This window comes from Empidonax traillii, unplaced genomic scaffold (assembly GCF_003031625.1).
Source record: "Empidonax traillii isolate 1590-97213 ecotype Southwest subspecies unplaced genomic scaffold, ASM303162v1 scaffold169:size887049, whole genome shotgun sequence".
NCBI classification, from domain to species: Eukaryota; Metazoa; Chordata; class Aves; order Passeriformes; family Tyrannidae; genus Empidonax; species Empidonax traillii.
In genome coordinates, this window is record NW_020955362.1 from 794,724 (window position 1) to 822,698 (window position 27,975).

A 27,975-nucleotide genomic window follows, 5' to 3' on the forward strand; every position below is an offset into this window, starting at 1 on the left:
GACAGAAATTCCTACATTTGGTCACAAACTATGGAAACAGACATTTCAATGAAACGGCAGGAAAGACGAAGTGACAGAAAATGCATAATGAGTAAATGGTTCATATTATGAGTTTGAAGGTGAGGGAAGGTGAGAGAAGGTGAGGGGAGCTCACTTGCTAAATGGCGAGTGAACAGAAAGCTGCAATTGATGGGGCCCTCTGAAGATAAGCATTTCTGTACTTAGTGCTTCTACCTAAGTAGTGTAAGAGGTGTAATAAACCTCTAAGTTATTGGGTTGTAGGGTGGCCTCTTGAGGTAGGTGGATTAGAAGCACAGACGGACACTGGATGATCAAAAAAATAATGTTTCGGGATCTGACAGCAGCAAAAAAAAAAAAAAAAAAGAAGAAAAAGTAAAAAGAATTAAAAAAAAAACATTAAGGAAAGAAAGAGAGAGAGAGAGAGAATAAATGAGAGAAGGAAGCATTTCAGATCTCCAGCAGCCAAGAGAAGGAAAACTGATGCATGGAAGAGAGCTGCATGATTAATTTGAATCTCAGCACACTTCATATGAAAGAACCAAAAAAGCACAAATGAGAAAACATTTCTGTGGCATGAAAACAGAACCAGAGGAAGGGGAAACCACTTCTTGTCTGTAAAAGAACAAAAGAAATAATGAAATAATCCAAAAACAACAACATAAGAACATACTTCAAGGAGTAAATTACAACCAAATCTAGAATAAACTGTAAAGATCTAAAATTATATTTACAAATATAATAGAAGAAGAAATTAAATACCAATATTGTGAAAATAACCTGGCTCTCTTTTGCATTTGTTGCTCCAAAATTAGGAAAATAAGCTTAAAACATTTTGATTTAGAATAATTCATTCATTCATTTCTTCTGTTCTCTCTGGACAAAGCAGTTTAGACTTGAGAGACTTTGTTCAGGTAAAAGTGTGACCTAGAGTGTCTCCTGCACAGTAGAAAATTGGACACTGGCTCAGATATTGAGGTGATTATTCATTTGAGTGTGAGGTGCTCTAGCCAGCACGAAAAATCAAAATTATCTCTTTATCTCTCCTAAGAATGAAGAATGGAATTCTTGTCCGTATTTTCCAAAATGTGCAATATTATTAACAATATGAACATTGAAGCAATGTTGTTGAATAATGTAAAATATGAGTGATATTAACAGAAGAGATTTTTTTTTAAGCATGGATGATAATGAATTTTGTTTCCCAACTATTTAGTTTATAATAAATATGACACAGCTTTTCAGTGCTTTTCTGCACTTTTATGTTCTTTACACAAAATTAAATTTCAAACTTATTCTTTTCCTAGGCATTCATATTACCAGATTATAAATTATTATTATGGTTGTTTAGATATTCAAATCACAATTTTCTATATATGTCTACATTCTGCATGGAAGACACCTTGAAGAAATATTCTCTGTAGTCAAAATTGTTAATGTACACAAGGATCATGAAACAGTATGTTTTCTTCTTACACAGAAATAAGGAATATAATACAGTTTGTCATTGCTCATACCAACTACTTTATGAATATTTAGAATCAAAGAATCATTTTAAAAATAAGTCAGTAACATCTAGAACGAGAGCAGTTAACTGAACCTACTTTTGAAGTACCATATGGCATATATACATTTACATATCTAAAACTACCTGAGTGAGGTTTTCTTGGTCAACATTAAAATAAACCATCTGCATCTACAATTACTATGACACTGTCTCTCAAGCATTTTAGAGTCTTTCACTATATATTTTACAACTTTTTTAGAAAACAGGCATATCACTGTCAGTGACTATGAAACATTTAAAATTTTTCTAATCCTTAATACTTTTAGGTATGTTACAATGTAATGAAACATCAGCTGTACCAAACACAAAGTAAAATTACCTAATATTTCTGGTTCTTCTTCAAGTGTTTGTATTCTTCTCTAATAGACATTGATGGAATTTGGATATACTACAGCACTTACATTTACGCCACTAATTGTATTTAATTGACTTTAGTGTTAGTGTTTCTGAAGTCTTAAATATACACTAACATATTCAGTATTTCTAGAGATTGTTTCTTACAAAAATCTGTAATCTGTTATTAACAATCAATGATGTCAATATTCTATAGTGACATTATGTTATAAAATCAAGGGGAACAGAAAGTTATAAACTGTCAAGATTTAGTTATGTTATTTTATGTTATGCTGTTATTTTCATTTAGTGAACACATACCCCCACAAACATCTCCTTCTGCATTTTCACACTGTCGATCATCACATTCACAGTTTTTGCCATGAACTCTGTTGTCTCCTGGAGGGAAACAAGTGCATTGGCCACATTCACATCTCCCTGTGAGAATAAACAAGAGTTATGATTTCAGTGAAGTAAAATAAATTAAATGAAAACCTAAATTTGTTCTACACCCTACCCCCCAAAGACAAACTACAAGTCACTCTGTCTTCATTTAAGTATGCACATAAACATGATTTTAAAAACCCAAACAGAAACATAGCAAACCAAAGCTATTCCTCCTCCATGGCAACCAGAAGGACAATATGTCACTATTATATCTTAGTGGAAACAGCAACAGGATGGAATCATTGGCATTGCATGCTTTTCATACCTGAACTTCGTATAACTGAGCTATGATGCGTGCTTATCTGCATTATTAACCTCTATAATTGATCTAAAATATTTACCACATACCTCAGAAACTCCAATATTAATATGATCAGATTTAGTGTCTGCACAGGGTTATCTAAGATACTCTCCACGTAGAAACATAATTCATCAAATACTCTGTCAAGCATTTTGAAAGCAAAAATGCCTATAATTTTTCTTGTCTAGATCTCAGGAAACAGAAGTCAAAAGCACAACCTCTCTCAGTGTCTCCCATCAACCTATTTACAGAAGCGCTCCTCAGAGCTTAAAGGGACAGTGGGTTTATCCAAGCTCCAACAGATTTTCCACTCCAAAACCCTCAGAGCTGAAAGTACTAAATAGTCAGGCATGAAAAAAATTAATATCAAGGACAGTCTTACATTGTACATATCTGAGACAAACTCATTTCAGGTAACATTGGCCCTAACTTCTAAGAGTTTGCCTCTGTAAGTTTTTAAATTGTTTTAATGCAATACTGGTGTGAGAATGTTCTAAATATGACTCAAACCATGGACCAAAGTAATACATTTAATGGGAAAGAATACTGTGTGTTAAAAAGAGCCATCAGAGACATGGATTACGATGCAGAAAAGTCTGTTCTTCTTGATTTAACTTAACCACAGCATCAGTGAGTCTCAACCTGAGCCTGCCCACTGCTCTACTGACTGAACCCAAATTTACAGCAGAAGTAAATATTGCTAGAAACTAAAAAACAATTCTCCAAGCACAGCCTTTCATTATGTAACCAGACAGTTAACCACACACTGCACTAAATTCTTGTAGCACTTTCTGAAATATTTTACTGAATGAAAACCTTAGTGAAGGTTTTCTAACTGTAGGTTTTGTGACAATAAAAACTTTTAGGTTAACATAAGGGCAGATAATTCTTAATATTTTTTCTCCTAAAGTAAATTTGTTGTATTTGTTTGGCGTATTTTGTTTTGTTTTGGTTCTACTTGGGTGTTTGTTTGTTTGCTTTTAATAGTCTAATTAAGCTGGAGTAATGGGGGATCTTATTACTTATGGAAAAAAATTCTTAGTTCATTTTATATCTGCTCCAAGCCTAAAATACATTTTAGAGCTGACTTTCTATATGCCAAGATTCAATCTAGAAGGACATAAAGTGCAAGAATTTTTAAAAAGTCATGCTAATAAAGAGAATTAGAGCAAATACTTCATGATAACTTTATGATATACATAGTTTAAAAACTGTGATGTATTGGTAATAATACGGGGATATTAATTCCAGAAAGAAGCTTCTTATAGGAAGTGCATCTACCACATCACTAAATACAGTTGTGCTTAGTAATCATGTCAAAAATTAAGATATGATTGTATGCAGAAAAATTGATGTTATTTGTCTGCATTCTCTTAGCTGTAAATATTTGTCAAGGACAGGTACTTTAGAAATTAAAAACAAAAATCCTTAGTACTTAAATATACAGAGAATTTTAATGAGTCTAATTTGTCACTATTTAGGGCTCTCTTAGTCTCTTTCTATGCATCCATCTTAGACAACATGGTTGTTTTTACAAATATGTCACATCATGGTGTCCCAAAGAACAGTCATTCACCCATAGGCAGGGAAGTACCTGATGAACAGGACCCACCCTTTGTGAAAACTCTATAAAATAAACAAAAAAGAGTCTTTAGCAACGGTATCCTGGGTGACTATTGCTATAATAAGAGGATGCCTGAAGGATAATCAAATCAGTTCAAGCGAAAGTTTTTTTGATGAGAGGAGTCATCAGAGATGGAAAATCCTCCAGAGGAATGAGCAAAGGAAGGCCCTATAATAAGCATTCTGCAAGTTCTGTAATTAAGCATTATCTTCTGTAATGCTTAATTTAATAAGTCAGAATGACCTGAGAGCCCAGTGGTCTCTTACACTGCAGTAGGAACAGGCTCCTCTCAGTCTCTGCTGCAAGTAATATTTATTCATTTTATTTAATGTGCAACAGTTTCCCCAGCAGAAAAATGGAGGGATGCCCATTCCCAGACAGATAGGGCACATTTTTGTCAGGTAAGAGATACAAGCTCAAAGGTAATTTAGGTCTTACTTTCTCAGTCTTCTCAGCTAATGAACAAAGCACAAATACATATATTCAAAAAGCCTGAATTCCTTGTTAATATCTGTGCCCCATATTTTATTTTGCCTGGCTCCCATCTAAGTTCAGAATATAGTTTAGATCATCTGACTGCACACGTCAGCAGAACTGAAAGTGTCTTGAAAATAGACAAAAACCTCAGTCAGCAAGTGCTCTAGAAAAGGATTTCTGGTTTCTCTGAACTATTTCTTTACTTTTAAATATACAAAATACAGTTATAGTAGCTTAGTACACGACTGCTGAAATTGATACACAAGTTATTAGTTTATCATTCCTTTACTTTTTCATATGTTACAAGATAAGCACTAGAAATAAGATTAATTTAGTGGTGGCACTTAATAATTGCAACTTTTTACTGGCTTCAAAATTATATTTTGCCTCCAAAAGTACTGAGATTTTGGTTAGATTGTGTAAGGTAGGCTCACTCTGAGGAGATAGTTTAACTGAGAATTAATGTTCTATTGATTCTGAACACCTAACTACATAGAATGTATCTACTACTGAAATATCAGAAGCCACACCTTATTATGTGGCCTTCTTCTCTTAGTTATTGTGATAGAACACTTACCAAACAAATTCAATCATTCAAAAGTAATTTGAAGCTCACATTTATACTGAAAAAGATCAGCACTTTACCAAACATGCTCTTTCTTTGTATAGAATAATAGGTTTACCATAGCAACCTGATTATGTAGGGAAAGCTACTGCCAAACACATTCTAAATTCTCTTTAAATTCCATGACATACAGAAACAATTAAATACAGGATTACTATAATATTCTGCACCTTCTCAACCATCTGTGCAAGAGCTACACTTGAGCAAAAAGAAACCAGTTGACCTCAGACATTTTATAACAACACTCCTCCTAGCTAAACAGAGAGAGTAAATGTCATATCTGATGGCTTCAGATGAAGGAAGTTTTATGATGGAGGTTGTCTTAGCTATTAGCATTGAAAAGCTTAATCTACTTATTGTAATGCAATATTCTAAGAATAGAATAATTATACAAGGCATTTATTTGCCTTCAGTCTTAGTATTTCCTCACACTTTTTCCTCCCATTGATGTCAGGAGGAATATTAAACTATTACTAATAAGTGTTAGCACTTGAAGATTGAAAAAAATATTGCCTTAGGGGTTTTTTCTGTTTTTAAAGGGAATTAAGGTGCCATATCTCATCAAAACACATTAGTTCATTAGATAATTGACTCTAGAATTCTAAAAAATGCCTTTTGATTTTATTCACTATTTAGTATAGAATTTTTCCATTCCTCATGTCTAATATTTATGAAAGCATGACTAAAGTAAACAGTGCCTAGATTTATACTAAACCTGCTCCCATGCAAATTGCTGTGACCATTAGCTGCATGCATTCAAACCAATTTCCAGCTGCCTACACAGACTGACTGAAAGCCTCCTTTGTGCAGGTAATTTTCATTTTAAAACACTGTGCTAGAAGTATATAATTTGTGTAATAAAGCATTTTTACCCTGTTGTTACCGGCAAAATTATCAGCAAGAAATAGCAATAGTTTTCAATGTAAAAATAAACACTGAATATAATAAGATATACTTCATTGTCTTTTCCTATCTATAAGTCTACAGCATAAAGAATTTTTCTATGAAGGATGCTGAATTTTTATCTTCTAAATTAAAACAAATAAATAAAACTTCTTTTTTTTTTTTTCTTTTTTTTTTTTTTTTTTTTTTAATGTGTAAGGAATACCGTGCCAAATTGCACTGAGACTGTGCTAAAAGCAAAGCAGGTTCGTTGTTATCCCGGAAAGATAGTGTTCCAGGCCAATGATAAACAGAAGGTAATGTGCCTTTAGGAAGGACTTTTCTGCCCCGTGGCTTTCCTAGGCTTAACATCTGAAAGCATTGCCTATCACAAATTGCAATTCCTTTGTTACCAAGTAGTCTCAAGTAACCTGAGCACGTTCAGTAAAGCTGCTGTGTCTTTCTGCCAGCAGAACTCATTTCATGCTGGATGTGAACAAAATGATTTAAAATAATGTTCAGAAATGGCAAATCAGTGAAGGGTGTGGAAAGATTTGTACAGAAGATCATAAAGTTTCAGTAGACATAGTGGGTGAGGGGAAGCAGATTTGACTGAAGGAGGGAATACCATATAGCAGCTTCAGGTAAGGTAACAGAAAATTCATTGATTAAGTGATGGAAGAGAAAAAAGACCAGTAAAGGAATAAACAGTACCACAAAATGGACAAACAAAATGCAGTGTTTGTCAAAAACAGAGTGGACAATATCATCATGCCTTGCTCAGCTGGAGGTGTTAAGAACAGTACACTCCAGCTGGGCTTGATCAATGTGGAGAAATTTAGAGGCTCAAACAGAAGACAACTACAGATTTCTCAGTGGTTATGCATCATGTATTTTGCATGTCCTTTTCCCAAAATTGCCTGGAATTAATTCCCACACATAGAATGGCTTAAAAAAAACATATAAAAATATTGTACTGACTAGACAAAAAAAAAAAAAATCTTTCTTTTACATAGGGGAATCCTTTGTGTTTAAAATCCTGGTAATTCTTAGATCTGGTTGGATGGATAGTTTATGAGGTGCCAGAAAAAGGGGACCTTTGAAATCATCTTAAATATTTGCAAAAGTATCCTTAAAACCTCTTTAAACACATGAATATCTGACTGATCTCACCCAAATGATGAAAATCTGAGGATTAGAATCTTACACGGATTTTAGGCAAGCAAGATGTGACTAATGTCACCTGTAGCCTTTAGTTATGCTGGGAAAAAAAATTCCTCTTCTAAAAAAGCACTATGAACTTATATCAGTACATGTTATAAGAACCACAAAGGATTTCCTTGTTTAGTCTGTACAGAATTTCTCTAATAGGCTGTTGCAGGTTTGGGGTGGAGGGCTTGTTTTTGTGAAGATTTTTTGAAAATTGAGTGAAAATTGTTTTTTCCACAGAATGTTCATTTTCCAGAATGTTCAAGCAACAAACCTTTTTTGTTTTCCTGCAGTACACTGTGAAAAAAATATTGTGCATTTATTTCCTCATACATAAGAAAAAAACATTCTGCAATTATTAAAAGAACAACTACTTGTTTGGATTTGTATTGCGAACTAACTTTCTGTTTCTAGATCAGTATATAGAAAGAAAATACGCCTTGAGTTACTCATAAAAAGAGGTTATTTGCAGCATGACTGACCCAAGACCTCAAGTAAAGATATAAAAGCTCCAGAGAAGAGCTTAGCTGAATCATACAGACATAAAATGAAATGAAAATTGCTTTAATAAATCTACAATAATTTCCAAACTTGTGATTTTTGTACTACTTTTTTTAAGAATTTTATACTCTGAAGCAACTTGAAGCATCAAGTTCTGAGATTTTTATTTAATAACGTCAACAGTAGCTGAAGCATCTAATTGGGTTAAATATCTGTATTCTTCTTAGTCTTTCTAGTCACCTCTCAACTGCAATAACTGCATTGTCTACTACATTCAGCACAATCAACAGGGCTGAAATAACTGTATTCACCTATTATCATGTAACTATATCATACACTTCGAAGACCTGTAGCTATAGTTGATAAAATTTGTTCCATGTTGCATTATCTCACCTTGGGCCCATATGTGACTTCAAAGGCCAGGGTACTTTCACTAAATACTTTTACTGTTACACCTGTTTTTATTATAATTTCCATATCACACTTTGAAAACCTATTCCAAACCTGTGCTAAGCTTTCAGTGACATGGGGCCAACCAGTATTACATGGAACATCAAAGTCCCATGTAAAGGGGTTGGGAACAGTTTGAAAGGCTTTACAGGTGTGTGCAATGCAGTGATGTCACGGTGGCTCTGGAGATTTTATGTGTACAGCTTCTCTTATCCTTTTCTTCTAGAACAGGGAACTTAAACTTCCATGTCCACTTATCAGCTACACTCAGTGTCTTGCAAAGGCTGTTGGTGCAAATATTTGGCCACAACAGAAACTGACAAATTAGGAAATTATTTTGTTAAAGCTGACTAAGACTTTCCACTATTGTATGTATGTTTTACGAAGTTGTTCACTAGTACAAAATACCAAGTTGTCCATCATATAATGAGGTGTGTGGGTATTTTTTCAGACAGAAAAGGTACATTTCTTTTAATCTTTTATAGACTTAATTGCTTTATGATTTGAAAGAATAAAAAATGGTCTGACAACATAGTTTTTTCTTAAGGGGGAAAAAACACTCCAAAACACAAAAAAGAAATAACCCTAAGATGAAAAAAATCTCAAGAAATAAAAGTATGTTGTCCCAAACAACAAAGCTCTCACAATAGCACAAGCAATCAAATATCTAGTATCGTAAAAGCAAGTGTTATGCGAGAGCAATTACAAGTGGCTGAAACTTGCCCGTCAGCCTTAGAACACACACCATGTATGACTGGAAGCCTGATTGCACAGTTGGCATATGGCATCTGAAGTAAATGCTTTTTCTTTGTGACAGCCTTAGAGTGAAATACTTCTTTAGATAATTCCACTCGATGGCACCACTTTACAGATTTAGCATCAGATAGTCATTTAAAGCTCCTGCTGATCAGCACTACTGATTTGTATCTCCTTTTTCAGGCTGCCTTTTTTTTTTTTTTTTCCCTCCTTCCACTTTTTAAACATTTGGGTAAGAAGCACTGCTGCACTGCTAGTATCCTTTTCAGATTGTTAACATGATACCTGCAATCATCATGGAGCTGACATGTCTCCTCCATCTGCCTGCTCTCAGTAGCACTGCTTTGAGGATACACTCCTTGAAGGCTGCTATTGTGTTTCTGCCTGGCCAGCAGGGAATTTCTAGAGGAGTTCCAGCAGAGGAGTCATTAAGAACACTCCTACACACTTTTCAGGAGCAGGATTTTAGTTGTATGCATCGCTTTTCCTGGTGACATCTTCCTCAGGTTCTCCCATTAGGGATGCATCCTTGACAATTCACTCACTATATTAAGGAGACAAGTAGGACTATGAAGGCAATTACTTCTCTGTTCAAAAGAAAGGTGATAGTCAATGTCACCACACAAAGGAGAGATGTGTGAAGACGACGAGAAAGAAGGTGGCAAAACACTTTGTAAAGAGATGTGTGGTTAAGGCAGAGAACAGTGGAAATTGAAGAGGAGGAGAAGGAATACATGGGGAAAAAGAGAAAAAGTAGACACCATGGTAAATGTCACCCAAGATGTACAAATCCTAGAATTCAGCAAGCCATCATCTGATTTTTAACTGCTTTTCCTCTCCTTATCTCTTTTCATTTTTTCCCTCCAAAATGCTTTCAATAACTCAAACTATCATGAAAAACTACTGTAAAGAGATGCCAATAAATCAAGCAAAGGATACACAACATTCTACTAAAACTATCATCTTCTCCATAAAATGTTAGAAATGAAGTTATGTTTGATTTAAAGGATCTGACCTGGAAATGCTTTCCCTTCATCTTGACAACTATCAGGAAAAATAAGTCTCCTTTCCCTTTCAGCCTGTCCAACTCTTTGATGATTAGCATTAACTGCTATAAAATATTTTCTAGTCAAAGCCAAGCCTAATAAAGAGGCACAATCCAACAGTGAAATATATATGAAACACAAAGCCATTGTTCAAGAAGCCATGATGGTTTTTGAGACATTTAGAGCTTTATACATTTGACTGCCTTATCATTCGTAGGACTGACTGCTTACCCCTTTTTTTTTTTTTTTAGTATGATCTACCACGTAATGAGTCATAGCACTAATTCCACAGAGATATTTAATTTGCAGATTAATTTACTAGAAAATGTCAACTGTTTTGTGGAAATTTAATCATCAAAATGTTAACCTTGTTCACATCCTCCTGATGCCTGTTGTTTATTAGGTAGTAAAATTCAAGATATTTTAGGGTTATAATAGAAGCCTATCTATTAAAACATTTAAACTCTTAAGTACTCTGCTCTTTGAAGCTTTAGCTAATATTAAAGAGCTTTATAATGGCAAAACAACAATATGAAAATATTCAACTGCTTAGCAACCATCAATATTATTTGCAGACTGCTAAGTTCAGAAACCATGGCAACAAATTACATCACACTGTATCTACCTTGATTAGCTTTCACCTAGAGACTTTTTGCAGAAAAGAAAGTCATTACCTAGCAACTGCATCATCTATTGAGTTATTCCAAGTTAAAATGCTCTAACCCTTCACTCTTTAAGTAAATTTTTCGTTTTCTGTTGCCAATTGGACAGACTGTGCACTAGCCTCTCGTTACAAGGCTCTCTATTTAATCTGTCATAGAGACAGTGCCTCACAGCTCTTAAAATCTTTTCCCCAGTTTTAATGGCATCTGAGAAATAATGTTTTTTCCTGGCACCCAAAAAGGCTGGCTTTGAGGAAAAGTGTGTAATATGGAATGAAGAAATAACAGCTTTTGAATCACTTTGAATGAAGGACTAACAGATTTTTAAATGCAAACTTTGTGTTTCGAAAACAACACAATCCTTTATTTCCCCACTGAATGATTTCAAGTATTCGTCGTAAATTCTTTGCTGCAGGTAACCCTGAGTTACAGATTTCAAGACAAGTTGTGGTAGTTTTAATCCAGGCCTTCCTTGGTGATCAGGTTGTAACTAAGGAAGGGGCAGTGTTCCCAGTATTCCATACGATTTTTATGTAAATCGAGGTATAAATAAGAAGGGAGGAGAGGCCTTCGTTCTTCTTCTCTTCCGCCAAAGTTCGGGAACAGTGGGTCCCTGCGTTGGTCTCACTTATCTAAGGCTGAGGCCTGCAGCATCCATTGACCTGCCACATGGAGGCTTGGGGAGTGCTGGCCGTGTGTGTGTCAATCCTGGTTTTTTCTAAGGTATGTGGTGAGATTTGTTTTACTAGTTATTTTACTAATTCTCGGGTTTGATTGCATATATCTGCTCGGTGTCCTTTTTTTGCTCCCTTTTGTTCCTTTTCCCCTTTCCCTATTCCTTCGGGGGGTGTTTGGATTCCCTTTTGCTCTGTACATAGCATCTTAACTGTAATATACATAAAATATATTTTTTGTATAACTAGCTTGATTATTTCGGGTTCTTCAATTTGCATAGTTTTTTTTTTCCTTTGCCCTGGGGGAAGAAGGAAAGGGGAAGGGGGGGGAGGTTGCTACTGGGCTTTGGGCATTTGGCAGGGAGCCAAGTCTGAACCATCACACAAATGCATAGCAACAACAAACCAGTGACCCAAGAGTTATCAAAGGACTAGCCAGGCATATCATGTATCGCTCTACAGATGTGTACTTGTTTAAAGTCCTTGGAACTAACACTCTCTTTAAGTACCTGTCTTGAGAGAACCCCATGCACTGATAAGGACACTGGTAAGACTGAGGCAGAGAGAACAGGTATAATTAGGAGCTGCATGTATTTATAGTCAGCCACCTGTTCGGATGACCTGAATAAAACCCAGCAATTAGTGATGGCAGTTTTCAAGCTAGTTGAACTATGTGCAACAAGTCATCAAAGCCTACCAGTGAGGGCTCCCCTATCTCTGCCACAGAAAATTTGGATTGAAATCTGGATTTCAGATCAGTCTCCAAACCTTCTTGACAAACACAACAGTGCTCTGAAACACTAAAATGTAGGCATTTTATTTTGCTTTTTAACTCAAGCAGATGTTATGAAGAAGCCAATACCAAAACAAATGCCTATACCTTAATATTCTTGCTAGTTCTGAGAGCAAGAAATCAGGTTTATAGTGTGAATTAGCCCCAAAATTTCTAGAAGGATCACTGTGTAATAGGACGTGTTCCTGCCAAGATTTCTGAACTGACCTTCGTTTTGACAGATTTTTGTTTTGCCAGAAATTTATACGTGTGCTTAAGTTGTAGACACAAAACGCAGCAGTCTCGTTGTGCAGCCACCCTCCTCTTCTATACTTCCTGCTTTCAGTCCTGACCCACCTTGTCACCAGCTACGCTGTGTCTGTTCTCAGTGGGGCAGCCTACTGAAAATGGTGATTTGTCTGGAAGAGCCTCAATCCTTGCTCCGTGTCACCCATTGGATAGGATAAGAGGAAACACCAGTGATAGGCAAAAGAGGTACTTGAAACTGAATGAGTAGTAGGAATAAAGAAAATATGTTTCACATTAGTGCAGGAACAACTAGGCTACCCCACAAGATGGACCTCTGGGAATGCCAGGGAAGTTTTATATAACTTGCAATACTTCCCATAATTCCTCTTTTATAAGAGGGAAGGAGAGAGAAGAAAGAGTCCCCAGAAAACTCCAAAAGCTCTCCAGCAGGTGGAGAACTCAAAACACATGACCAATCTCTTGAAAACTTTAGTCAATAAGATTTTGAGTAAAAAATGTCAGTAATATGCTTAATATTAAATATTGTATCGCTTTTGTTTTAAGAATCTATCTAATCTTTTCTGTTTTTAAAAGTCACTGTTTAAAAAGTGATAATATTGTAAACATTGATCCATGGGAAAATTTAAGATGAAAATAAGATTACCAAAATGTCAATTTTTTTATAGCATTGGAAACATTCTGAAGTCAAATGAAGCAAAAATAGAAAAGCTAAGGTCTATTATATAAATCAGAGAGTAAGAGGATCTTTTACAACTGATTAAAAATGTTAAGACTGTAAAGCCTGATAAGTACTGTAGGGAATTCTACACAAAATTGAAAACAACTACCCTCTTCTGTTTTGGAAATAAGTATAGATATTTCACAAAATACTGCTTTGTCAGTCTTCTCAGTCATCAAGTAAAACACAAAGACAATGCAAATAGTGCTTTCTACAGACAAATTGCTTTATTAAATATTTAAAACTTCATCCGAAATGAGATTGCTGGCTAAAAAAAAAATGTAATCTTTCAAGGAAAAAGCAATGTTCACTGCAACAGTTTCTAGCAAAAAAAAATCTGCTAAGCAAAAGATCAGCTGAGAGGAGAAATCTGGGCCTATTGAGTGAACTCTGAGTGATTTTATCTTTCTAGGTAGAGAAAGAATGCATCAAAGCCGCTTGCTGTAGCAATCGGCGTTCCCAAAGTACTACTTCTAAACAGGTCCACTAAATTGCAAGCTAAAACCGCCTATTTCCCACTAATGAATGTATGGAGAACATACTGTTCCCAGAGATAGTAATCACTATTACAGAAATCTGAACGCAGATGCAACTCCCTACCCACTCCAGACATTTAGGAACAGTTCTTGGCAACTTTAGAGCAAGGTTATTCCAGCAGAGAGGAGAGAAAGAACTCAACTAAGAAACATAAACCAGGTTTGTGGAATCGACCCTACAAAAGTTAATTGTAGTACTTTTTTAGCTTTAACAAAAGCTCATTGGTAAAACAGAGAAAGTCAACAAAGCAGAAACGCAGTGGAGATTTCACATGAATTTAGAGGTGTGAGAGGTTTCTGGGAGCTTTTTCTCATTATTTAGGGAATGCTCTTGTGTTTAAAGGAAAAACTATCCAAATGGTTGCCAAGGCAGCAGAAGATAGAACATGATGAACAGAGAAAACCATTACAACAACTAGTTACATTACGTTAAGCATTCTCTGGAATATGTACCTGTAAGAAATGTAATCTAACAGGTTCCACCAAAGAAATAACGACTGAAGTTTAAAGGCACAGATGAGGATGAAGGCAAAATTTGGGTGAGTAATGAAATTATATGAGAGAATAGCTAAGGCCAGATATACTGAAAACTTGTAAATCTGGGAAAAAAAAAAAAAAGATTTTGACAGCACATTCTTAGATGAAAAGAACAGAAAACTTCCGACCATGAAGTTAGGACACAAAAGCAAAACCAGTAATAAAGAATAAAGCTTGAAGATAAGTTTGGAGTGCTCCAAACACCCCAAGAAATTCAAATGTGAACTGCAAGGAAAGAAAAGCAAAGATGCCAGCAAATCACAGAATCACAGAATCATTTAGGTTGGAAAATACCCTTAAGAGTCTAGCCATTAACTCAGCACTGCAGAGTCCACCACTAAAACATGTCCCTAAGTGCAATAGCTATATGTCTTTTAAATACTTCCAAGAATGGTGACTCAACCATTTCCTTGGGCAGCTTGTTCCACTGCCTGACCAGAGGCCACTTCCTCTCATCCTGTAACTTGTTACTTGGGAGAAGAGACCAACTCCCACCTCACTACAACCTCCTTTCAGGTAGTTGTAGAGAGTATTAGGTCTGCTCTTATTGCTAAGGAACAGACGAGAGAGGCAGGTAAGCATAAGAGCTCACAGAAAAATAAGTGAGTGATGGTGAGAAAATAGAATGTGAAATGATCTGACAAACAAAAGAACAAAATAAGGAGAACCTGTGACACCCACTCAGCAAAATGAGTCAAATTAATCTCAAAAATACAAAGGCATGCCAAAGGAGTGAGGATGAGTAATTCCAAGGAACATGCTCCAGCAAAGGGAAACCCAGGTGTTCCCAGGAAAATTTTTCCAGTTTGAAGAAAAGTGTCATTAAAGGAGAATTATACACAACAGCTATGTCAAGCAGCGGTGTGAAGAGAAAGAAATGTTATATTGTCCTCTAAAAGCAAATGAAATCCTGTCCAAGCCAAAATTACTTATCTATGGAAAGAGCCAACACATTTTCCATAATAATAAATAATCAGACCCCATTTCCACAGGAAGACAGCTCAGATTAATCAAGACGTTCACCTTGCTGAACTATGAAGCAGTGTATCACTGTACAGACTGTTGAGTCTACTGGAAGAAACACTATTTCCTGCACCACCATGGTTCAGCTTATTTTTCCTGTCTGAGATGAATTTTTCTATCACTGCTATAACCACCTTACTACTTATACACTGGCCCCAAACCACCTCTGAACCACCATGGCTCATAATGACTGAGTGGTGGACACAACACATGGGAAGCATGGTGGCACAATTAGAGAGCTAGAAAAAGTGTTCCCATTTGGCTGTCTAATCAAACTATATCTTCCTTTCATTAAAAATTACTGTTACTATTTGCTTACTTGTTATAATTAGAGAGGGCATTCAGGATCACAGTGCGTGGTTGCACCTTCATTAGCAATCCACCTACTTGTCTACAAGGAAGAAGCAGGATTACAACACCTAAGAAGAAGAGCACTAGCAACCAGTGTATTAAAAGCAGTCAGCATGCGAAGTCGTGTTATGAAAAAAATCCACAACTCCCCATGCCTTGCAAGATGGAGCAGATGGCTGTCTTGGAGCCAGACTTAGCTGTTAAGCTTGGACCTGGATCTGTATATCTACAAAAAGCACTGAAGATGAACCAGGAAGCTTTGGAACATGTGTAAAGAAGCATTGTTTTCATTGTGAGGGACTGAAGTGATATGAAAGAAGAGACAAGAGGCAAATCCCAGTGGTGAGAAACATTGTTCCAGCATCGGAATGCCATCTTGGATTTTAGAATACCATGAATTAGTAGTAAAGTCATGTTTGCTCTTATGGATTTTTACAGGCTATCAAAAATTCATCCCAGCCCTTTTCCAGGAAATGTCGGAGTTCTGTTTAGCAAATAAGAAAAAACCTGAACATCTCCCCTCTCAAACTACTGCCAAACAGATTGAACACAGTGAGTTCGACAGTCTCTGTCATATCTGATTTCAGCTGGAAATGAGGCCTAGACAGAGCATTCCACACTTTCCATAAACATTTTATTAGAGAAACAAAATGTGCCTGGTATTACCCTTTTAAATTTGTCAAAATGGCTTTAAATACAGCATGAATGTAAGATCTCCTTTTGCTGTTGTTATAGAGAAAAGTACTCGAAATTACTCAGACATATAAAAGAAACAGTTTGAATTCTATGCTTAAAAGCAATTCATTTTATAAATCTATTGTTTAGGCTAATAAAGTGTTTTGTTTGGTTTGGTTTGGTTTTTTTTATAACAGCAAACAGTAATGATCTAAAGAGTATTTATTTCATAATAGAAAGTGGTTTGGTTCCTCTTTATTAATATAGGTATAAGAAAATTGTTTTTAAGCCTCCTCTCAGTAGCTCCATGCAACTGAAAGACTGGTGTGTTATTAAATTCCTGTGCAGGAAGATGTAACGTTCTAACAACTGCTTGGATTTTAACCCTTCTCCCCAGGAACTTGAGTTATGGCAGAGTACTGACAGCAGCAAATAAGAGGCTGCCACAGAAGAATTACTAATTTTGTTGTTATTTTCATTTCCCTCTCCGGAGATTGGGAGGCTAGTGAGGCTTGTGGCTAAAGGGATGGGAAAAAATAGGGAAAATAATTACCAGAACTCATTATTTTTCTGTGAGAAATAGTGGGAGGCATAAGTTACAGGGGGTGGAAACTGTAGATAAGACAAGGGCAAAAACTGATACTCAGTTGTGAGAGGAAAAAGAGCAGTGAAGACGTCGGCTGAAAACAAGCAACAACCACATGTACTATAACATCAGTAGCATACAAAACACATCAAAACTCTTGCAGTGCACACGCTTACAGAACTGAAGCATTTATTTTAAAAAGTTAGTCACTCTCTATTTCCTTTCCAAGAGCAGCAGCCCTGCTTTCTCCCCAGCATTTCAACATCGCTGCCAGAGACGTCAGGGCTCTCCACTTTGCACAGTAATGGTCTAGCTTTCAGAATTTTTGATGGTAAAAGGGGTCAACAGGCAAGGCAGCAGCAGGCAACTGCCAGGATAGACTGTGTTTCAGCAGACCTGGACAGTCTGGGATTGTCGCTTTCAGGATCTGGAGTCTGAGCACAGGCAGATCACAATGACAGAATTTAATATCTTCCTTGAAGCCTTCATTATCATCCCTGCTACTTAAATGAATGACTCATTCATCCATCCTGTCTGAAAGATCACAACAGGAAACATTACACCCATCTCTATGAGTTTCTCCACTACTTTATTTACAGCTGCAATTAATGAAAAAGAAATGTATTTTCCCAAGAAGTTTCACGACACAAGGGAAAACTATTCACAAACCGAATAGTTTATGCAGTATAAGAAATAAGTATAAAATCATACACAGAACTCCAGCTCACTTTTAGTATCTAACTGAAAGACAACTCAGACTTACCCTAAAAAAGCCACCACTGCTGAGGAGACGTTCAGTGTTCAAAAGACCAATAAAATCAGCACACAAAACCAAACAATCCCCAACTCAAATGTCAAGACACAAGCCAAGTGTAACATTTTGATAGGACAGGGCAATTGGTTTTAAACTACAAGAATAGGTATAAGGAAGACATTTTTTATTATGAGGGTGATGAAACATTGGAACAGGTTGAAGAAGTTCCTGCTCATTGCAAGGGGGTTGGACTAAATGTCCTTTAGAGGTCCCTTCCAACCCAAAGTAGTCAGATTCCATGCTTCTGATTCTATATTCCAAATGCAATTATTTTCATAGGCATTTTTCCCCTAAAAGACTTTGATCTGAAAAATTGTACAGATGGATACAGCTATTTTCTATACATAAAATCCATGCAAGACCACATGCATGCAAGTGCTTCTTAAAGGCAAAAGTAAGAAATGTGGAGGTTTCACAGCAAGCTGTATCAAAATTACATGATCACATGACTTATGACACTGAAGATCAAAATAATTCTAGGGAAATTAACCTCCCCACCACTTAAAACTGTCAAATTGAAATAGTTTCCAAATGGAGGGAAATTTGGAATGGCAGATAGAGTAGCGTATGCAACACAGATCTACAATATCATGAAATGCTGTCATAAGTCAAACAGTACAGTTTCATATTTCATAGAATCACAGAATGTTTTGGGTTGGAAAGGACCTTAAAGACTATCTAGTTCCAACCCTCCTTCCATGGGCAGGAACACTTTCCACTTGACCAGTTTTCTCAAATATCTGCCCAGCCTGGCCTTGAACACTTCCAGGGATGGGGCACACAAAGCCCCTCTGGGTAACTCCAGCGCCTTACCATTCTCACAGTAAAGAAATTCTTCCTAATATCCAGTTTAAACCGACTATATTTCTGTTTAAAGCCATTCCCCCTTGCCCTATCACTGCATGCCCTTGTAAAAAGTTCCACATAGAACAAGCCACTGGTTGCATCTACACTAAAGGGTAAGAAATTACAAATCAGCCTTCACCCCATCCTTCTGCTTCTGCTAGGAAGGAGATACAACCTCTAAGGATTGTTCTGCACAGTCTTTCCAAACAAAGCTGGATCCAAAGTTACATTATCAGCATGAATACAGATGCTTAACAGAATTCAATAACTCAAGCATGTTGCTACACTAATGTGGTTTCATCTCTGAAGCTCTGTCTTGCATGGCATGGCCAACGCTATGAAACACAAACTCAGGACTTTCTGTAGAAGACTCTATGGACAAACTCTTAGCAATAATGAAGAGTTCTGTGCTCATTCATGACCTATATTCCTAATGAAATTATATATTTGTCTGAAGAATCTTACTAATTCCTAGATAGCTGCTCATACCATACAAACACCTTGATTAGATCCATGGTAGCTAGAGAGATGTGTCTGGAACTCAAGCTGCGTGGAAGCTCATATATTTGTCTTGTGCATATAGATTCTTAAAGAAAATAAACTGAAATTTAATAACACCTGTGCCTCCAAATATCTCAGTAAAGGATAGCCCCACTAGGCAGCAAAAAGCCAAAAGTGAACCGTAAGCTAGTCAGTGAGGGACACATCCTTCCAAAACCTGAAAACTAGAAGGAGGAGCTCTCTGAATTCCCTGCTTTTTCTCTCCTCTTGCCTTCAATGCTCTCTTCCCAGGGAAGCCAGGCAGTCATAATGAGTGCCTGTTGCAAGCGAACGAGCTCCTGGGAAGTTATGAGTGACTCTCCAAATTCTCATGTAGTTGTTACACAAGTAAAAAAGGAAACACAACAAAAGATAAATTAACAGCAATATCTATATAGATACATAAACCAGAGAGATACATCCACTGAGGAGTGTCTTAGCTGTACCTTTTCATTGAAATACATGAACATTGCTCTTCAGTATTAGCCTATTAAAATGAATTCACACCATCTCAAATCAGTAAAGAGATGGACCAAGTATGCTAATCCTAAGGGACTGCAGTACTTAATCTTTAATTAATTCATTTATATTGATGGAAAAATGAAACTGTTGCCGTGAAGTGATACCGCAAAATTCAAGAGATTAATGTGCCCTTGTAGGAAAGTCTTTTCAACTAATCTAAATCACAGAGCCATCAACAGGGATCACAGGATAGCTGAAGTGGGAGGGCACGCCTGGAGATCATCTAGTCTAATCCTTCTTTTCAGCAGAGAATGACCTAAGGTATTTGCCCAGGTCTGTGTTCAGTTTGGTTTTAAATGACTCCAAAGGTGGAGATTACACAAAATCTATAGGCAATCTCTTCCAGTGTGTGGTCACCCTCACAGTAAAACTTATTTTTCATGTTAATACTTTTTCTCCTCTGAAATACCACAGTACCAAGATTCCCTTACCCAAAAAATCACAGAATTTTTAGATGAATTATTACAATGTCTCTCCTGCAGGAGGTGAAGAAAAAAAAAGTTTGTTGATTTATCAGTCACCATTGAGGGATTTTGGGGAAAAACAAATAGAGCTTTCCCAAAAGATTGTGGTGGAAATACACTATGCATATTTGCATTCAACACTTTCTGATTCATCAAAAAAAAAAAAGAAACAATCTGGGAAATTGAATATTTTATAGAAATCAACATCTCCACCATGCTCTTCTTTGAAATGAAGTTATGAATCTGTATCTGCTGTATATGGCTGTATACTATTTTTTAATAAAAGTTTATGCTTTTTCCAAATACATAAGTTAGGACCAGAATAAATATAACAACATATTTTACTTACTTCTAAGTAACACTGAAATTACTTCTTAAAATGTTGAGTTTTCCAGCTACCTTTAAAACAGCGATAGACTCCAAATTTCTATAAAGGATGCACTTCAAGTAACTCAATTTACTTGCCCCACTGGGTGCAGGATCCTCAGAAAAAAAGCTGTTAGAAATTAAGTGATATCCATTAAAGCAGAATGAGCTGCTTGCTTTTCAGTCTTAGACCATCAAAACTGTGGTTCCACATCTATTATAAATGTAGTTCCCAGGGAAGATGGCCCATCAAACATAAGACAATTTAAAGTCTGAAACTATGACACCATTAATCTTACTATATGTTATATCAAGAAATTTCAACTTGTTTTTAAGTTTTCTTTGATTAAAAAAATTGAATAGCTTGTATAAAAATTAATCAGTGTTCTTACTTTTAAGTCAGGCACTGATGATAATATGTGATGGTTTGTCTTAAGCTCTAGCATGAGGTGTACTGTAAGGTCACAAATCCAGATTAGGCAGAAAGGTATTTTATATCCAAAATGAAACAACAAAAATAAATCTTATCTATGCTACAGTGAAAGATTTTCAGGAGGAGGGCTGAAATTTAAAAGCATGAAGACTGCCACAGACATCACCAGGAAGACATAGTTCTTTTTCAGTATCTCCTAACATAAATCATCAACTCCTCAAATCAAAACACTTCCTTTGGAAAAGGGTGAGAAAAAGACCAAGTCTTGAGGGGTAGCAACTGGAAGGCATTTGGATTTGGTGAGAAAGTTAAGATATAAGAGCATACACAGGTTAGAACACACTCCAAACATCACAAAAAGTTATTCAAACAAATTGAAGAGGACAAACAACCTTATGGGACTTAACAGTGTAAGGCAGCAAGCCTGAAAAGAAGATCAACAACTTGAATGCAAAAACAAGTCTATCATTATTTGGGGAACTTTAATAGAAATGGTCATAAATAGGGCAACCTGCAAGGAAAATACATTTAAATGAAGCAAGTGACATGGATTGAAGACTTTTGAAACGATTTCAAGCTGTTGAGAGTTCTGGAGTTTGAAAAAATAGATTGCTCTATACCTTTTAAACAATGTATTTTTCTTTGTTTTGTTGAGAGTAACTCTAATGTATAACACATTTCTCAGAATGAGACTTCAGGTCTAGAACTGAAGAAATATCGCAAATCAGTATAAGTTTATGAGAGATATCTGCTTTTGTAAAAAGACAAGTTCACAGAATCACAAAATCATCAAGGTTGGAAGAGACCTTCAAGATCATCAAGTCCAATCATCAACTTAGCACAACTATAATCACCCCTAAACTATGTCCCCAACTGCCACATGCAGACATCTCTTGAACACATCCACAGATGGTGATTCCAATCTGGTCAACTTATTCCAGTGCCTAAAATTTCAGTAAAAACTTTTCTTCTGTTGCCTAACATGAACTTCCCCTGGTGCAACTTAAGGCCATTTCCTCTCAGCCTTTCACTTCAGAGGTGGCAGAAAAGACAGACTCCAACCTCACTACATCCTTCTTTCAGGTGGTTGTAGAGAGCAGTGAGGTACCCCTTTAGCCCAAATATTTACCTTCTCCAGATTAAACAACCCCAGTTCCCTCAGCCACTCCTCATAGCACATGTTTTCTAGACCCTTCACCAGCTCTGTTACCCTTCTCTGGACACACTGCAGCACATCAATGTCATTTTTGAAGTGAGGGACCTAGAACTGAACACGTTGCCCCATCTATTGCTGAGTACAGGGGGACAATCACTGCCCTAGTCTGGCTGGCCACACTATTCCTGATACAGGCCAAGATGCCACTGGCCTTCTTGGCCCCCTGGGCACACTGCTGGCTCATGTTCAGCCAGCTGTAAAACCTTCCTGTTGAGGAGCTCTCAAGACACTCTTCCCAAGCCTGTAGCACTGCATGGGTTTGTTGTCACCCAAGGGCAGGACCTGTCGCTTTGCACTGTTGACCCTCTCACCTTTGGTCTTGGCCCACTGATCCAGCATGTGCAGATCCTTCTGCAAAGCCCTCCTACCTTCCAGCAGATCAGCACTCCCCCCCAACTCAGTGTCATCTGCAAACTGGTTAATTCTGCACTCAATCCCCTCATCCAGCTCATTGACAAAGATATTAACTAGGGCTGGCCCCAATACTGAACCCCAGGGAACACCACTGATAACCAGCCACCAACTGGATGTAACTCCACTCACCACCACTCTCTGGGCCTGGACATCCAGACAGTTTTTCACCCAATGAAGAGTATACCCAGCAAAGCCATGAACAGCCAGTTTCTCCAGGAGAATGGCATGGATTTCAAAGCACACCAAAGCACATATCAAAAAATAAAACAATAAAATTATATTAATTTAAAAAGTAGTAAAACAAAATAAAGAAGTGTATTCTAGGAGACACCCATACAATTTCTGGCATGGAAAGTATGACAGTAGAATACTTCAAAAAACTTTGAAGTACAAAAGCTTCCCCTTTTCTGGGCTTTGTGTAGCAGGATATATAGCTGAAATTACGCAACGGTGCCAAAGTGTCATTGCTACTGTGTTTGTTCCCTTACATATATGTATACAGATAACTGTAACTGTTGTGTTCTTATCATATGCAATATGTAGAAAAAGCTCAAATTACTAGAAACAGTGTTTATGATCTTAAAGAGCTCTAGTCTACAGAGTTTAACATGAGACTGCAGATTAAAGACAGCAGCCATATTTCATTATGCACTAAATTAATTTCATATCCTGCCCATGTTATTGGAATAAAAATGGCTGTGGGAAGCATCAAATTCAAATGTCACTTGAATGAAAAGAATTGCTCAGAATGCCTCCATTTTTTAATCTGCAAAAGATTATTCAAGAGCATGGGTTAACTCCTACCAAGAGTTGTTTCTCTGTTGCAGTGCGTAGATGAAAGGGTAAAAGCGGGGTTTTTTCTGTCTCTTTTGAACAAATTATTTCATAGAATTATTCCTGTATAATACTAGGATGAATTACAAGTGCTGTCATCAAAAAAACAAGCTAACAGTGTAAGAATGAGTGCAGGGGCTTCCACAGTGCAGCCAGTTGAATTACTTCGAATTAGTAGTACGAGTCATCAACAACCATGAACAAATTAGGGGGCTACCTTAGCACTGTTTGATGTACTGAGATGGGGGCATTGATTCATTAGGCCAAATAATAAGGCAATAGGAGGGCAGAAGGATAAAGTAGAAGCCCACCACTCATGCTGCATGGCCTAGGCAAGGCAACTGTCTAATTTCATCTTCTTTCCATGAAGAAAGGAATTTTTATAAAAATTTAGAAAGTTCTAGAGTTATAGCCCTGATGACTGCTTGCAACATGCTAAGAATCACAACTCTGAGAAGGATCTCATTACACCATTCTGTAACAGGCACTAGTCAGACATTTCCCAAGCCCATTTATGAGCCCAATGAACATCTGTATTTCCTGCTGCTCACTTCTGTTCTTCCTTAGGGACTTTTCATAATGTAGATGTTCTAGCCCAAGACTTAGATAAGAGAGGAGGAAGGACAAGAAATTATCTGTTGTTATTCAAACCTCAGGACCTTCGCCCTTGAGCTTCATCTTTTCTTCAAATCAAAGACTTTCAGTGCATTGTCTTTCATGAAGTTATGGTCTTCCTGATATGTGACTCAATAATTAATGTGTAAAGTTATTGCTTGCATGCATAATCTTTCTCTCTCATGAATATGTGAAGGAGGAAAGATTATAAGTTGTCATATGCTTCCAGAGCCTCTCTCCATGACAGAATGATAGATCCCAATGCTGTATTTAAAACACAGCTGAAGAGATAAAAATAGTGTTTAACTTCTATAGTCATTATGAACCACAGTAATTTATTGAACCCTTCAATCAGCTGAGGAAACAAAAAATTGGGAATGGGTGAATGACTCATTTCTTTTCATGCTGCGTGCACTGATGCTCCAGTAACTTGATGCTCTAAAGGCTAAATAAGACTGCACAAATGTGTCACTGAAATGAAGCAAACAAAGCACATCATAAACAAAAACAAATCAGTGGAAAGCACTAGGGGAAACTCCAACTAGTGGTTGGCTCTTAATTAGCTGTATCTGCAGGATGTATCTGAAATTGTTGGGAAGACAAATGTAGATTTCATAGCGATTCAGGGAAAAAAAGAAGTGATTTCAATAGCAAAAAGAAGTTTAAGTAGATAGGCTCAGATATTTTCTGCACCCAACAACTCAGCTAAGAAATACATGCATATGCTTCGCAACCTTTTTTTCTCTTTTCCTAGAAGTTAGGACCTATCCCTGGAAGGAATTTGAACACCACGTTAGGATTGGTCAGTTTGACTGTAACCTCATAATTTATGTTCATGGATGACATAATCTATTTATATTTTCAGATGACTCTCAAAATAGTTTTGCGCTACCCTGTTTATATGGAAGCGAAAAAGTATCACTTGTTATGGAATATCTGTTAAGGTAGTTGTATGAATAAATCAACCAAAACACAGAGATCCTGATTGAGCATAGACAAAACAGAACAATACAGGAATTGCTGTAGTGAAACGAAGCAAGAGTATATCTGGTTCTGTATCCCTTCACTAACCATGGAATCTTTGGAAGACAGAATAATTCAGTTAACATGCCAAACTCCATGTTAAAAAGCTCATCTCCCTACCTTGCATCTCTCACAGAAGAACAGCAACTACCTCAAAATTGCCTATGCATCCACAAGCAGACATTAATCTTATAAACAGTCAGATGAGAAAAGGCATGTAAAGTTCATTCATTAAGCAATCATTCTTGCTCAAGTGAGTATGCAGAGAATATAATTTTTTTTTCCAGATATCAAGTGGTAAACTTTCAGGAAGGAAAACCAAAAGGAGAAAAAAATGGGGGGCCAAGGGGGTAGGAGGGGTAGGAGAGGAAATCACTCCCTCTCTTGTTCTATTCTCAAAATATTTTCCTTCTCTCCCACTCCCCAAGAGAATTCAAACAACATTCAGAAAGATCATTCATCACCTTCAGATGCAGGTCAAAACTTTGAAAGAGGTGTAGACAGTTCTCATTCACTTCTAAGAATGAAAACACAACCATCAATATGGGCAGTGTTTTGAACATAGCTATGAATGTGCAATATTTTATATGATTTTGCATACACTGATATCATGGGTTAAATTGTAAACCTCACTGCCATTGATGCATTTGCACTTTGCACTTGTGAAATGAAGATAATGCTTTCAGTTTCTACCAAATAACACTCAAACAGAATTCTGCACAAATTTTCAGTTTGTTTTGAAATTTTTTCTGTTCCCTATGGAATCCCAGAGTCCTCTTTGAATCAGCTTTTAAGGTGTGAATTAAAAAGTAGATAACCATGCTGAAATTTCTCATATAGATACCAAGTCTGTCCTAATTACTAGAACTGCACAATATTTCTCTTTGTCAAAAGTCTTCATAACACCAAGTACAAATCCAAACCATTCTAAAAAAGAAGCAGTGGAAGGAATCCCTGACAGAGTAAATATGAAGATAGCAATAAATATATGATGAAATTGAATTAATCTGTGTTGTTTTGAAATAATAATTACTGTAAATTCCCCTCATGGATCCATTAAGACACTAGGCAATTAGGAAGGTTCTTGAACCCCATTATGGGCAGTGAAAGAAGGTGTTACTAGTATTGCAGACTGAAAACTCAAAATATTCTATCCTGCTGTTTTAAAGTATCTGGTTGTGTATTTATTACAGGGGAATATTGGACCTCACAATAAAATATATAGTTTGTTGAACCTCAGAGCAGAGAAAGCGGCATTATAATTGATAACACAGAAGACAAGAGAACAATTAAAATCTCAGCTAACACTAAGCCAGAGAAGGCAATGTTCCCTTTCATTTCCCATGGGCCATTATTTATTGTCAGTGGAACAGAACAGTCCCTCCTTAAACAGGAAACCTCTTCAGACAAGAGTCATCACTTGTTGCCGCATAGGCATACAGTGCTTAAAGAAATACTGCTTCCAACTCGAGTGGAAAGCAGAGGCACTAAGAGAATACAAATAATGACAGAGGAATTGAAATTAAGCCTGAGATTGCTGGTGACTAAATGCAGAGCCCAAACGTAAACCTCATTTTGGTTTATTGAACATATAGACGCAGTAGAATCATTAGCTTGCCATTATGCATCTACTCACACACAAATAATGCCATTTAAAAGACTCACCATGCAATATTTTATCCTTCCTTAACACCAATGTGGTGTCTCTGAAAGCAAATATTAAGAGGGATCTGAGCTAACTCAGACTGAAGCAAGAGGTTACCTTGAAGCTACCTGCAAAACTACAAAACTGTCCTGTGATATATTCCTTTATGCAATTCACAGCACTCTACACAGCTTTAAGAAGTGTAAAAATTGCACAATAAACTTTGCTACAGGCCTAGTTAGAAAGATTATTATTTAGGACCATTTGGAATGGAGAACATGTCACTACCATCCAGAGTATTATGTCACCAATTTTTTGGTTTATCAATGAAGTAGATGGAGCTGGGGGAAAAAATAAAACCAGACATTTTTAAAGTCCCAGTCGTTCAACTTTTTCTCCATTAATAAATTATTTCTTGATCTTAAGAGATCTGCTGTTACTTGTGAAAACAGTAAAACTGGTCCTAGCCTATCCTTTGGTGCTTTGTCCTAGAATACTGACCTGGTTTTGGCTAAGGACAGGGTTAATTTTTTGCAGTAGCTGTGAGGGGGTGGAGCTTGGAATTGTGTGGGCATGATCAAGGCCCTAATATTATTCAATACCATCTCACATTATTGGCAGTGGTTAGGTCTCTCTCACATTCCTTTCTCATCATGGGGAAAGTGTAGCAGGCAGAGGGTCCAAAACTGTCTTTTGTTGTCCTGGGCTTGATGAGCATTTTTGCTGCTTATATTGTTGCTGCTACTGTTTGGTTTTCTATCTCATTACTGTTTCCAGTAAATTTCTGCCTTTTGTACATCCCACCAGAGGTGGGAGGGGAGCAGCTTGTGCTTTTCTTTTAGTGAATGTAATAAGTAAAGTAATGGCCAGTCTTCACGAACGAAGAACCGGGGAAGGTCTTTACACCTTCCAACCTGCGCATTGGATTTTTTAGGTGAGACACAGTGTGTGCGGAACTGAGCCCACCTTTTAATCCTAAGGTTCGTCTGCCGGGGCCAAGCGAGCTTGGACGGTGGCAGCGAGGTCCTCAGGACGTAGATGGATTGCCTTACAGGGCTAACGAGCTCCATCTGCCCGGGGAGTGGCCCTGACCGGGAATCGAACCCGGGTCTCTACAGTGACAACACAGCGCCTTTACCCTCTAGACCACCAGGGGCTCCCCTTTAGTGAATGTGATGGCCAGTCTCTTCGCGAACGAAGAAC

The 27,975-nt window shown here is 37.0% G+C and overlaps 1 protein-coding gene across 1 annotated transcript in view; it reads right to left on the reverse strand.

Moving 5' to 3' along the window:
- Window positions 1-27,975, reverse strand: part of ITGBL1 (integrin subunit beta like 1) — an 83,248-nt gene that overhangs the window by 17,830 nt on the left and 37,443 nt on the right. Inside the window, exon 6 of the mRNA XM_027885647.1 lies at window positions 2,240-2,356. Coding sequence (XP_027741448.1) covers window positions 2,240-2,356 — 117 coding nt within the window. The remainder of the gene's footprint in view (window positions 1-2,239; window positions 2,357-27,975) is intronic.